Raw genomic sequence first — 12,746 nt, forward strand, 5'->3', positions numbered from 1 at the left:
CACTGCACCAGGGCTCCGGAGTGGGGAGCTCATGGTTGCCCTACCAAAGCAAGTCTGTTAAGCCCTCATTGTGAACAAGTAAGTCCAGCACAAAGAGTATAGAGGGCTCTTGGACTTCCACTGTGTTGGAAGTTGCATGCAATGTTGGCAGCTGTTTTAATCTCATTCCAGTGATGTTTTCTGTCTCATTTCTAGCTAGAAAGCAAGAACATGGGGAAAGGGCCTTGGCAGACCTCTATGTAGAGGAGGGATGGGGCAAAAGGACCTGCAACAAGCAGTCAGCAGCAGAGGTTGGAGCAACTCTCCCCTAGGACCCTGATGCTGTCCCAAAGCTTTCCTGTAGCTTTTCTGTGGCTTTTGATCTTTCATCATATAGGTCTCAAATTTGTTACTGGGACCTAAAGACAGTGATTTAAGGGGGATATTTAGATACCTCTGTGTAGCCCAACCATCTGTTCATGCACAGACCCTAATAAATCAGATGCCTGCCCTGGGCTGCAGTGAGAGGCATTAGTGTGAATCCAGACTGTCGATCTTCCTTTAATTACTGATACAGCCCTGCTAACACACCCTGCAGCAGTGCTTTGCCTGCTTCGATTTACAGCCTTATATCCCTCTTCCCAGCGGCAGATCCCACCCTTTTTCTAAAAAAAAAAAAAAAAGGAATTACATTCTCTCAAGCTTTTCCCATGCCAGCTTTACAAGGAAGTGGAAAATCCAAGAGGTTTTTGTTCTTTTTTTCCATAGTTTTTCAGGTTCAAAGTACTTTCCACAAACAGTCAGCAATTCAGCTCTTCGTACTCTTCTGCTTCACATGGCAGTCAGGCAGAGGAAAAGTACCAGAGGAAAAAGTATTGTTTTCACTACATTGGCAATTTTTCTCTTTTTAAACTAAATGGATCAATCCCTCCACTGGAGCATATTAGCCCAGATCAATTCACTAAGGCAGATCCGGGCCCTTTTGTTCCAGCTGGGGCCACATGTCCATCTGGACAAGCAGAGCAGCAGGTTAGATGAGCACAAGAAAGGGAAAAACATCTTTGGGAGACTGGGGTCATTCCCTTACGCACATCACATGTTTCTCTCCTTGATGTTTTTCTCCTTCCTTTTTTCTATTATTCCCCTGACCTACAAAGCATTAACAGTGAGTTGAAAAGCAGCTTTCCTGCACTTATCCTGCACTGAGGATTAATAACGAGCCGGGAGGTGACACAATGCTTTGATTTTCCAACTCTGCAATAGCCTGCAGAGACCTGTCTCCATGCTGGGTGTATCCTCACCCTGGGACAGTCACTGCTTAAAAGAAGGCAACTTGTCTGTGTCAGTGTAAAGGTCCTGCTGAAGCAACAGCATCAAAAATTATGATTCATCCTATTTATTGCACCAGTGCCTAGGGACCAACACAGATCAGCTTCCCTCCGTGCCAGGCATCGTATCGAATGGGGTGCAACACTCCCAAACAAAAGGGGAAAGTCAGAAAGGGAAAAGAGGAAAAGGGAGAGGGAGAACATACAAAAGATATTTTGGGTGGCTCTTTTCCCTCCCCTTTCTCCCCTGCTGACTGCCAGCTTTATCCCACCCACAAACTCCTTCCAGCTCCAGCTAAGCATTCTTGTCTATTTTTTGGCAAATCATTTCTCTAATAAAGAAATGCAATTTAAAGGGAAATGCAGCTACTTTCACACAAGCCTGATTCTGCAAAGTGCCTAGGAGAGAACAAAGGGAAAAAAAAAACAAAGGGTGGGAACAGGCGAACAGTACATCGTGGGTTTTTTTTTTAAACAATTATTTTTTCATATGAAGATTCCATTTCCAGTTTTTGTCTAATTGTCAGGTAATAATTTTATAGTGGTGGACCCCTGTTGAGGGCTATATCTCTCCTTCAACCCACAGGGTCCGAACTCTGCTTCTCAGCTTCACGGTTGCCCTGGTTCACGGGGATCATGGGGGCATCTGTCCTCCTCACAGCCTGCTGCCTCCCCTCGTCCTCCAAGGACACCTCCACAGGGAGCACAGCTCTGCTGCCATAGCCACCACTGTCCCACTCCAGACCATTCTCAATGGGATGATGCTCTGCTCTGCATGCAGTTTGAGGCTACCTGTGCTTTTTTTCCCTTGGGCTTTGAGGGAAAGCAATCATAGCTGTCCTTGCACTCCTCACCACTCCCTAATTACCAGTCTGGGTCTTCACAGCAGAGTATCCAAGGCATTAAAGGAAGAGGGGAGCACATGCTGTGTCCATCAGCACAGAGCAAAACTGCTCACCCACCAGAGAATCAGGCATGGTCCAGCCTCATCAAATCAGAAACACAGAGACAACTTGTATCCACTAAGCTTGTCCACAGCTAATCTTCCCTGCATGTGCAGTAATCTAACCATGCTTCAGATGATTAGCCTGAAGAAGGCCATATTCAGTTTGTGGTGTTCCAAGACAGATCCTCAGTACTCAGCTGCCCTGGGAAAACCCACAAAAGCAACCTCCTCAAGGGACTAAGTGCATTGCCTGGTCTCAGTAAATGGGCCAGGAACGTCCTCAGTCCCTCAGGGGTGTCTCCTCTGAGACCTTACACAGCAAGCAACAGGGCTTGATGTGCACCAGCTGTTTGTAGCTACTCCTATTTCTTGTTTCACTGCAACCCTCATCAAGATTTGTTCTTCTGCCAGGGCACCTCCCTCCAGCCTCAGGCATATTCTCCCTCACTTGGTGACCCAAAGGCCCAGCAGGAAGATGTACATGTCTCTTGTCCGGCCATCAGAGTGGCCTCACTCACCTCTGGGGAGGGGAAGTGGGATTTGTTTCCATCAATCGGTGTGACCAAGAGCATGTCCTGCAGGATCGTTGTCATGTGGTGAGCCATGACCTTCTGCTGGTCAAGGCTGCAGTGGTTCTCCAGGGAGATGATGACAGGGTATGGCGAGGTCTAGAACAAGACAGCAACATCCGTCGTCAGTGAAATCTGCAGTTTCACCAATTTATAGCAATTGTTATAAACCCCAGTGCTGTTAGAAGTTTTAAAAGGCACATTTTCTCTGGAAACCAAAGTATCAACAGCAGTGTCTAGGATTCTGCTAAAATGAGCATTTATCAAAAATGACACGTTTAGCTTCAGTGTAGCTATCTCTGTTGATGTCTTCCAAAAATGACAATCTCATGGACAGGGCAGCAGGAAAAGGGCTGCATTGGGCTGGCTGCCACAGACCTCCCAGCGCACTTTGACAAGGCTTCCTATGCCACCACTGTCCACCTGAACCATGCGTATGAGCACCTCCCTACCTCAGAGCAAGGACTGGGAAGGGAGGCTTTTTAAATCACTAGGTTTGCTCAGATCCTTAGGTGACCAATTTTTCACACCACTGAATCCTTCTTTCATGCATAGGCCTGATCTGGTTCCCTGCAACCACCTAGACATTTTCTGAAGACATTGCCATTGTCATTGTGGCCCTGAAGGAAACTTGGTGTGGGTCTCAACTCAATTGTACTGAAGGAATATAGCAGAAAACCCAGTGAGTCTGGGCAGACCCAAAGTTTTGTGAAGGCTGCCAGCCCAGCACTGGCATATAAGATTTGAGGCCTGCTCACTTCTTTTACTGCAGGATAGAAGCAGTCATTCTTATCTATCCCTCCAATGCAGATGCACATGGATTCTCCTAAACTAGGGAAGTACGCTGAGATATAAAAGCCAAGCAAACCACAGGCCTGTTTGCACTTCCTACCACATAAGCAGTTGTTCAAGATATTAGGCATCATTTTCATTGTAGTGGGGTCCAGGGTCCAGCTGGTACTGCTACAGATTCACATTCAGCTCCAGACAGTGCACTGCCTAACCAGTAACTCCCAGAAATGGATCTCCAAAGAAGGCAGAACATGGATGCCCAGCCAGAAGGACACATCTTCTACCCATGAGAAACGCTAAGGTGCAGACTTATTTTTTTTATGGTCTCTGCTTCAAGAGCAGAGACATGCTATCAGTCTTGGACAGTGCAATATGAGAAGTCTTAGAGGGTCTGAGTTCCCTCGTCCTTACTTTGAAAGCATAGTTCTTGATGGCCTTAATGACGTCACTGAAGAGGATCTTGGAGGTGAGAGTGTAGCCATGATAAATGATGGGCTCTGAGTTAGGGCCATCCCAGCAATCCAGTTCCACACAGCGGCAGCCTTTGGTGAGGGCTCTGGAAACAAAGAACGGAAGCGGTTGGGTTTTAAACCTTCCCCTCCGTTTCAAAATGAGGCTCTATCAGGCACAGATATTCCCTGGGAAGGCTGACGAGGAGCTTGGGGATCCAGGGAGAAAAGAGGAACTTGGGAAAATGGGAAAGCAGATGGAGAAAGGGTAGAACCAGGAGAGCTCAGAGTCAATGAAGAGAGTTCAAGGCCAAGCAAGGAAAGCACACAAGGGGTCTGAGAAAAGAGGTCAGGAAAGTCCAAGGTAACTGTCAGCGAAGGAGACATAGTGAGCGCCAGCCGAGAAAGGACACTCATATCTGTGCTCAAAGACTGTGCCTAAAGATCATGAAGAGAAAATGAAGAGATGATGCATTGGAAGAAAGACAGTAGGTCAAAGTCAGCCTTTGAAGCCAGCTCACAGAGCCTGGATGATGTGCCTTCTTCATCTAGCTCTGATAAGACATGGGGCATGAATCCTCAGAGCTGTCAGGGAGGGAGCTGTGGGAACTCTGCAATGACACCTGGGGAGATTGCTGAGAGCCAGTGTGCTGAACTGAGTCTACAGGCTGAATTTCTCTTTGGGAAGTCCTGCCTGTAAATATCCACACTTGCATTTTCGTTTCCTTTCAAATGTAATTCCCCCTATATGGACCTCTCTCTCTAGGAGGTCATTTTGTCTCTTTTACAGTAACTCCCTGTACATTTCAGATAACATATCTTCTTTGACTCATTGCAATAAGAATCATGGGAATCTTTTCTATAGCCAAAACATAACTCCATAATTTTCAGATACTGCAAGATGAATTCATACAGCTAATGAAAAAGCAACTGGTGTCAGATTTCACTCTCTACTACTTTAAGCTTATGACTCTAGACTCATTGTTTCCTGAGAATCAGATACATAATAAGCAAAGGAAGAACTGCAGTCACCAGATTGCTTATGAGGAAACTTTGTCTCACTTAATAACATGCAGTGTATAGATCACAACAGAAGGAAGATAAGGTGGCTGTGCAAGTTAGTGGAGGCCACCGCAAACCTCTGGCCACAAATTGTCAGACACAGCATCCATCATTAAGGTCAGAAGTAGGTAACACCTAATATTCTGTCCAGGAATGCTGTAGTAGCATCTGAACTGCTACAGAGGAATCATGCAAGAGCTTCTTGATCACCCACACTGCCTCATTAGCTCACATCCCAGCCCTTTTTGTGGACCACTCCAGCTAGTTTTCTCCAAGATAAACCTCAGCATGGTTCTAGGGATAGTTCATGCCAGGGACTACTCCCAAAAGGCAATATGGATCATTAACAGTGTGGTAATATGCATCATTTTTGGCTCCTTCCATTCCCTACAGAGTCCTCCAGCTCTATCTCAGAAGTCTTTGCATGCTACGAACCCTTAGCACACATGATCTCATGCCATATTCTGTGGCATACAATAGAATCCCTCAGCTTCACACTTGGAAAACACCATGCTACAGGGCTGCAATCCAACCCCCATATTATTGCAGATATTTAAAAACGAAAAAAAAATACACAAAGAGTGTAGTAATTGTATGCCTTATAGTCAGAAGGACACCACATGGGGCCCAGTGGAGACACAATGCTATGTAATGTAGACTTGGCCAACCTCATCTAGAAACAGCTCACTCTAACATGAACACAAACCAGTGCACACTGCTTCATCTCAGGGTTAGAGATTGCTCCTTGGTCCTCTTGCACCTATACTATAAATGCATCTTGTGTCCATACACACACACACACACATTACCTGATATAGGCTTCTGTGCTGCTTGGACCTGTCAGCTGGTCTTCCATGAGATAGCTATTGTGTGAGGATGACACCAAGTAGTGACTGAGAGGTTGAGTCATGTCCTGGTAAACTTTACTGTGAGATGAGTTGAATATATTCCCATCATCGGACAGCAGGTACATCAGGAAACCATCCTTGGTCATGGCGTTACCTCTCTTGGCTGCCAGATAAATAGACACAAACCCCACAATGAAAATCTGACACCTCCAGATTGTGCCATCTTCACCAGGTTTATAACTCTGCCTACAAATGTCTGTTGATATCCAGAGGACCTCAGAGGCAAAATGTGCTCCCTAGACATTCAGCTGTTACTAAAGTTGTTGATGCTGTTCAGATGATGATGACAGCTTCATCAGCCTGAAAATGTTTTTTAAAACCCCTTTACAAGTATAGCTCTGTATGACACTTACTATCCTTGATAAGACCTAAAAAATGCCAAGAACAGCACTTACCCAAATCATCTCTAGAGATCTACAGTACAAACATCTCATTTTGAGCACTTAAAGTTCCCTTCATGTCCACATAGAGAAACTGTCAGATGTCTAAACACAGCCAGATAAATCCCATCTAGATCCAATGAATGTATGATTTGCAAAGAGTAAATGGAAAATGAACCCATTTTGAGGGGAAAGTGGAGTCTCCCCATCTTGAGGGATGGAACTAGATCCCAGTCCAGTCTCCAAATCTGACATCTGTAAAGCAGCATTGTCCCTCTCCTAAAGTTGTACTAGGACAATGCAGAAAGAGCCTATGATCTTGGGATCATTTCTTGAACATGTCCTCTAATGTGCTCCAAACTGGCTATTCACTTAATTTCTGAGCACAAAGACAGTTCTCTGTTCGTTCTCCTAAACAGAAGTCACTTTCTTGGCCATCTACTCAGAGGCCTCAGCAACTGACAGCTTTCAGGTGCTTGTATTCAAAAAGACTGGCCTCCATTCCTGCTTCTGGAGAACAGAAACATTGCTACCCACTTAACCTTGCAAAGCCACCTGAGATCTTGGCTTTTAAATAGGTCATCAGAGCCTTTCCCACGGGGATTTCAGTGCCCTCTAACCATCTCCTTATCAACCCCTTTCCTGCTGATCAATGTACCTAAGCTGAAGGAGAACAGAGAAATTTCCTTGGCTTTCCCGTGCACCCCTCTTCTAGAGCTGTTAATGTTTCCCTGTAAGACTGTTGTTTCAGAAACAGCTGCTAGGAGAGAAAGACACACATGGCTGCAGAAGAAAGAAAGCAATTCAGAGCTCACCAAGGAGGTAATTTTTTGACCCAAACCAGGCAGGGTTCCAACCTACCTCTTTCATTGGGCTCGTATCTCTGAATTAAGGCAGGGGCAGCAACAACAGCATCTTCTTCTTGTTGCGTCTCATAGAGGAACCTCACCAGGTTCTGGCAGGACATGAACCCTTCAGCACCTGCATACTTTTGGAAGATTTTGTCTATTTCTTTCCTCTCTGTCAATATCTTGTAAAATTCCTCTATCTCGTCATCCTCCAGAGCCTCTGTTTTGGACTTGTCACAGTGCTGTAAACGTAGAGGGGAGAAGGAGTGAAAACCTTCTTTCCTTCTGGCATATGCCAGCCGTAATCTGCACCAGGGCTACACAACGCAGAACACAAAATAATTGGACAAAGTTACTGGCCAGTGAATGAGAAGGAATTGGTCAATGGTTCTCATTGATAAGCCCAAGTCATAGAAGAGTTACAATTATTATTATTATTATTTACTCATATTATCAGCATGCAAAGGAGCATCAGGCATGTCCCCGAGCTCCACTACAGTAGGTGCTGTGCAAACAAAAAGTTAAAAGGAAAGGTCCTGACAACCTAATCACAAAGCTAGGGTCAAGAGAAATTTACAGACCAAGAGACCGAGGAATGTAGGGAAACACTTAACTCAGTGCATCTTAAACTATTGATAGAGACCCTGGTCTAAAATCTAGTAAGTAAAAAGAGCCTTAATCTTTGATCTATCATGACAGAGCTACAGCCCTGCATTTTATATACAAAATGAATGTCTCAGTTTAACCAGTCTTCACACTAATCTTAGTGTAACTCTGCTGATGACCTCGCTGATGGCCATAGTGCCCTTGGCAGTTCCTCAAGCGAAATGATAATGAAAGAATATTTCCCCCTCTGGAATGCCACCACTGGAATGCTTCAGTGGCAGTTTACAGACAACTTATTAAAACCACGTAAAATGATCATGATGCAATGTGTCCCACTGGCTGAACTAATGGCAAAGATTTTCACTTGTTGTTATGATTTCAGGATCTGCTAGGTAAAAGCTATGGGTTCCTCTCTGTGATAAGACAACCTGTGAAATGCTCAGTGCTATGTGCACCTTCAAAATAGGTTTGAGCAGCCCTAGAACTGCCCTTTCCTTGCTGCCTTCCATGAATGTACCATCCTATGCTGTAGATTTGGCAGATCTCACAGCGTAAGCAGAGCATGATATTTAGTGACAGAAGAAGGAATGGAAAGAGGGAAACAGACTGGTGGAGACTGAAGGGATCCAGTGAACAACAGATATTCTTTTCTTTAAGACAGGACTGGAAAAAAAGCATGATGTTACTCCTCAGAGTCTGGCATTGTAAGTGATGGGCCTTGGGAATTTTGGTAATTAGCGACCATTAAAGGTCTTGATGACAATAGGGCAATTGCATTGCTATCATAGTCACATTCCAGGACAGATCAGATGCACTATGTAAAACCGGACTGTTTCTGCTTGCGTTACAAGAGCTCCAACTTAGAAAGAGAGCCTCAGACCAAAATCTTGTGTCACTTCATTTGTGTGTGTCATGAACCAGGAGTCCTCAATTAGCCGTGGCTTGCCAGAAGGAGCCAGAACCTTTCTGATACACAGGAATGAACATCCAGTTTGGAATGTGACCGACTAGAAAAGCTTTGTGTAGTGTCTGTTTGCATTGCATATGTCTTACTCAGGTATGCCTAAAACCTATACATGGACACAGAGTTATATGATGGAAAGCAAGAATAATGTGGGACATGCCCTATATAGCTCTCTCTCAAATACTTGATCACCCTTCCTTCCTGTGACTAAATGAAGAAAAAACTCACTATTACAGAAAAGAAGATCACCCTTATAAGACACTGTAATGTCTCTCATGCCATCTAAGTTTAGGTAGTATGTAAACTAGGAACATAATTGCTTTAGGCTAACTCAGAGGTCAAATGGAGTGAGACAGACACTCTCTGGAGGCAAGTCAGGCAACATGAGATCTGAATTAATCTCCAGAAAAACCTGTGTTTCCACTGGCTATACAGGAAGACTAGAACAATTACATGTCTAACGAGGGCACTTCAGTTAGCTGCCTGCATTTTGGTGGGATGAGTCAGGGCTTAGTAACTCTTTAGACTTCTAGAGGGGAAAAAAAAAAATACCTCATCAAGTTTCTACTCTTGGAGCTTCCTTCTAACTATTGTAGCAGCAAAAGAGGTTTGCTGAATGAAGAGGAGACTGTGCCTCCAAAACAAAGGTGTATTTTCAGATGCTTGATGTTTGAAGATGTAGGGAGGGATTCATCAGTTGTATGAGATGTCTCCAACAGAATGAGGTGAATTGTGCCCCAGTCTCACTGAGCTTTATTGGCTTGACCTACACAGTCTTAAAAGGCAGTGTAAAGTGACTATTTCAAATGCAGACATCTGCACTGGAGACATCTAACTCAATCAGAGGAATCCCAACCTTACTGTTGTTCTTTCAGGGTCTCCTGAGTAGGGAAGAAAGGACAAGATACACCAGCCAGAGCAAGCAGTTCATCTGGAGGATTTTGCAAGGAAAAAATTCTTAAAGATCTGCTGGCCACCTTCCTCCTAAATCCTTGCAGCTACCAGAGAGAGAGAGAGAGAGAGACCTCCATAGAGCAAGGATTAGGGAACAAGTTCCTCCCTTGGGAAGAGGTCTTAGTGAAACCTGCCCAACCTACCCTATTACCTGCTTGCAGGAAGGAGCAGAACTACTGCCCTGTGCCCACAACCACCCACATGCTTACCACTGATTAGAAAAAGCATCTTGGAAACTGCCCACCCATGAATTCAAATCCTCCTTCAGACGTGGTGAAAATTTGGAATTTATCCAGATAGTTTATCTCCCCTTGGCAGAAAGGCTCATTTAGAGACACTGAAAACTTAACCGCTGAGAAATTGTCATCCCTTCCATTAACTTCCCGTAGGCTCAGCCAGCAAGGCGCATCTCGAGAAATTAGAAGTGTATATCCCTGAGCAGATTAAATATGCCTCAGGCTATTAGAGCAAGCAGACTGATCCAGGCCTGTGTGCAATGCCACATATCTATCATGATTCTGTTTTGCTTTTTTCTAATTTATACTTTCTTTCTGTTTACACCAGTCACTTGGTACTTTCCTCCTCTGAGAAGGTAAAGATCTGGGTTCACAACTGTAACCCTGCTGATTTCAGATGGGCCTAAGCATTGTCCTGTGCTCATGACATGGAAAACTACCAAAACACCTGCTACTCAACATCCATTTACACTTCGCTTTTCTATTTTTCTCACACCATCCATATTTGTATCCCATCTTTCTCTCAATCCTGGTAAAAAGGAACTTCAATGGCAAAGAGAGAAGACCTTTATCAAAGATACCTGCATCAGAAAAGAAAGATACCTTCATCAGAAGTGCTCTGCTAGACTAACTTAATTGTCAGTGGGAACCTATTAAGCACCAAAAAGCCTGAGTCCTTCCTTGCTGCAAAAAAAAGGTTCTAAGAGTTCATTTTAGCTTAAGTCTTCAAGCAAAGCTGAAACCTGTGGGAAACCATGACCTCAGACAACAGCAAGTACTTTATCTGCTTGTTGTCTTTACCTGGAAAATCTCCTTGGCATGATAGTCATCGATTTCAATGTTCACTTCTTTCAGGAAGTTCTTGAGCTCCTTCAAGCTCATCTTGTTGTCTTTGTTTTTATCAGCTTTCCGCAGGCAACTATGAATCCAGCTGCAGGATGATGTAAGGAAATCTTTCCAGGCCAGTGCCTAGTCTAAATACCTCCAGCTTAACCCATGGTGGGGGGGTGGGTGGAAATCCCTTCTGAATCTCTGAACCACCTCTCCAGCTGCTGTAAATCAGCATGGTACCACTGAACATCTTGCATCATCTTGCCTTCTGCTTTAAAAGGGCAAAATGGTGCTTTGGCAGCAGCAACACACTCTGTATTATGAATGATCCTGACCTGGGAGAAGCTTTTCACCATCTGGCCAAAGCTGGACCTACTCTGTTTACCCTGTAGGAGTTTTTGGCCACAGCCAAATCACAAAGCAGTCTTATTTCTCTTTTATGACAGAAAGTGCATTTTGTTCCAGACTGTTAAAAGGGGATAGATGAGGGATGAAAAGAGCTGCCAGGAGGGGAAAACAGATTGTTATGGATTTAACCAATATTCAGTGTATCAAGCTGAACACTGAACAGAGATTCTCCAAAAGAAGCATTCACATTAATTTCTGGACTCACCTTCAACTTCTATATTTATTTAAGGGTTTCTACCTATATTTCTTAAGAATTTTTTTTGTGAGCATAATCAAACCAAACTTTGTGGATCTTGGCTTACTCTTGTAAAATGCATAATATCTATTATTGTACTGTACTGTGACAATAATTCCTAAGAGCTTGGTTTATAGTTTACTCAAGTTATTATGGATCTGGATCAATTGTTATAAAAAATGAGCTTCTTTGTGTGATGCCTGTTAAACTGAACTGGGTTTCCCATGTCCTTTTAGTTTCTTGGGAAAATAGTATCAGCCAGTCGAGATACATTGGAGTTCTAATGAACCTAAGAGATTCTTTTTTCAGCAAGGAACTGCATTTATTTAATTCGCTTTAACTGTTGAATGAGTAAGGTCTTCCAGAAAAGCCTCCTATTTTTAATATAGAAAAATCATCCAAGTAACAATTAATTAGATCTCCATAGATGTAAGCATCTATGTCTTGCATAGGAGGCATTGCTTCAAACTCATTCCAAAAAGTCATTTTAAAAAAGTACCCAATCTCAATGTTGACCAAAATAAAACTCAGAATTTCCAAATACCAGCCGATGCATATAGTACCATAACCAGGCACTTCGAAATTCCCCCAGAAGAAAGATTAACTGACAACCTTAGTGGTTGCAGAGGTAACCTTCAAACCAAGTATTCACCACAGACACCACTTCATTCACAGTATTTCTGTGAACATAGAAATATGTGTAAACTGTTTGTAAATGAGACTATCAGTCAGCTTTCTACTAGAATCCAAACAGGGATGACTAAAAATATTTGGTGGATATTCCATGAACTTGCTCACAACAGGAAGGCACACAGAACTTGCGATGAATGATTCCCAGCCAGAAGGAAAACTCATACATAAACCCCAGAATCTACGCAGATGGTTTCACACAGCTGAGATGAAAAGTCCCCTGTATTTTCTGGTCTCAGATCATTCCAGGCACACATACCTGCAGCATTTGCTAAATAACCTATGCCAGCTTTTTGCAGGATTGAATTTGATGGTTAGTAAGACGCTACTGTATGTAGAAGAACACCAAAAGTACTTTTTAAATATCAGGAGGTTTTATCCCTTATAGGAAGGTAGAACTGGAAAGGACACATAAGCTGCTAAACCCAGTCCCTTGCTACCACAGGCAATTCCATCATATCATAACTTGAACAAACCCCACCTGAAACTAGCAAGATTTTTGCTCTCAATACTTCTAAATCTAACACTATTTCTAAATAATTTCTATATAAAATTTCTATA

The 12,746-nt window shown here is 43.5% G+C and overlaps 1 protein-coding gene across 2 annotated transcripts in view; it reads right to left on the reverse strand.

Moving 5' to 3' along the window:
* PLCD1 (phospholipase C delta 1) overlaps nt 1-12,746 on the reverse strand; it is a 60,541-nt gene that overhangs the window by 15,127 nt on the left and 32,668 nt on the right. For both annotated transcript variants that reach the window (XM_026096556.2, XM_026096545.2), the window contains 5 exons: nt 10,823-10,952; nt 7,275-7,503; nt 5,935-6,136; nt 4,026-4,170; nt 2,772-2,921 (listed from right to left, as the gene is read on the reverse strand). In XM_026096556.2, the coding sequence (XP_025952341.1) occupies nt 2,772-2,921; nt 4,026-4,170; nt 5,935-6,136; nt 7,275-7,503; nt 10,823-10,952 (856 nt within the window). The remainder of the gene's footprint in view (nt 1-2,771; nt 2,922-4,025; nt 4,171-5,934; nt 6,137-7,274; nt 7,504-10,822; nt 10,953-12,746) is intronic.

This window comes from Dromaius novaehollandiae, chromosome 2, assembly GCF_036370855.1.
Source record: "Dromaius novaehollandiae isolate bDroNov1 chromosome 2, bDroNov1.hap1, whole genome shotgun sequence".
Taxonomy (NCBI): domain Eukaryota; kingdom Metazoa; phylum Chordata; class Aves; order Casuariiformes; family Dromaiidae; genus Dromaius; species Dromaius novaehollandiae.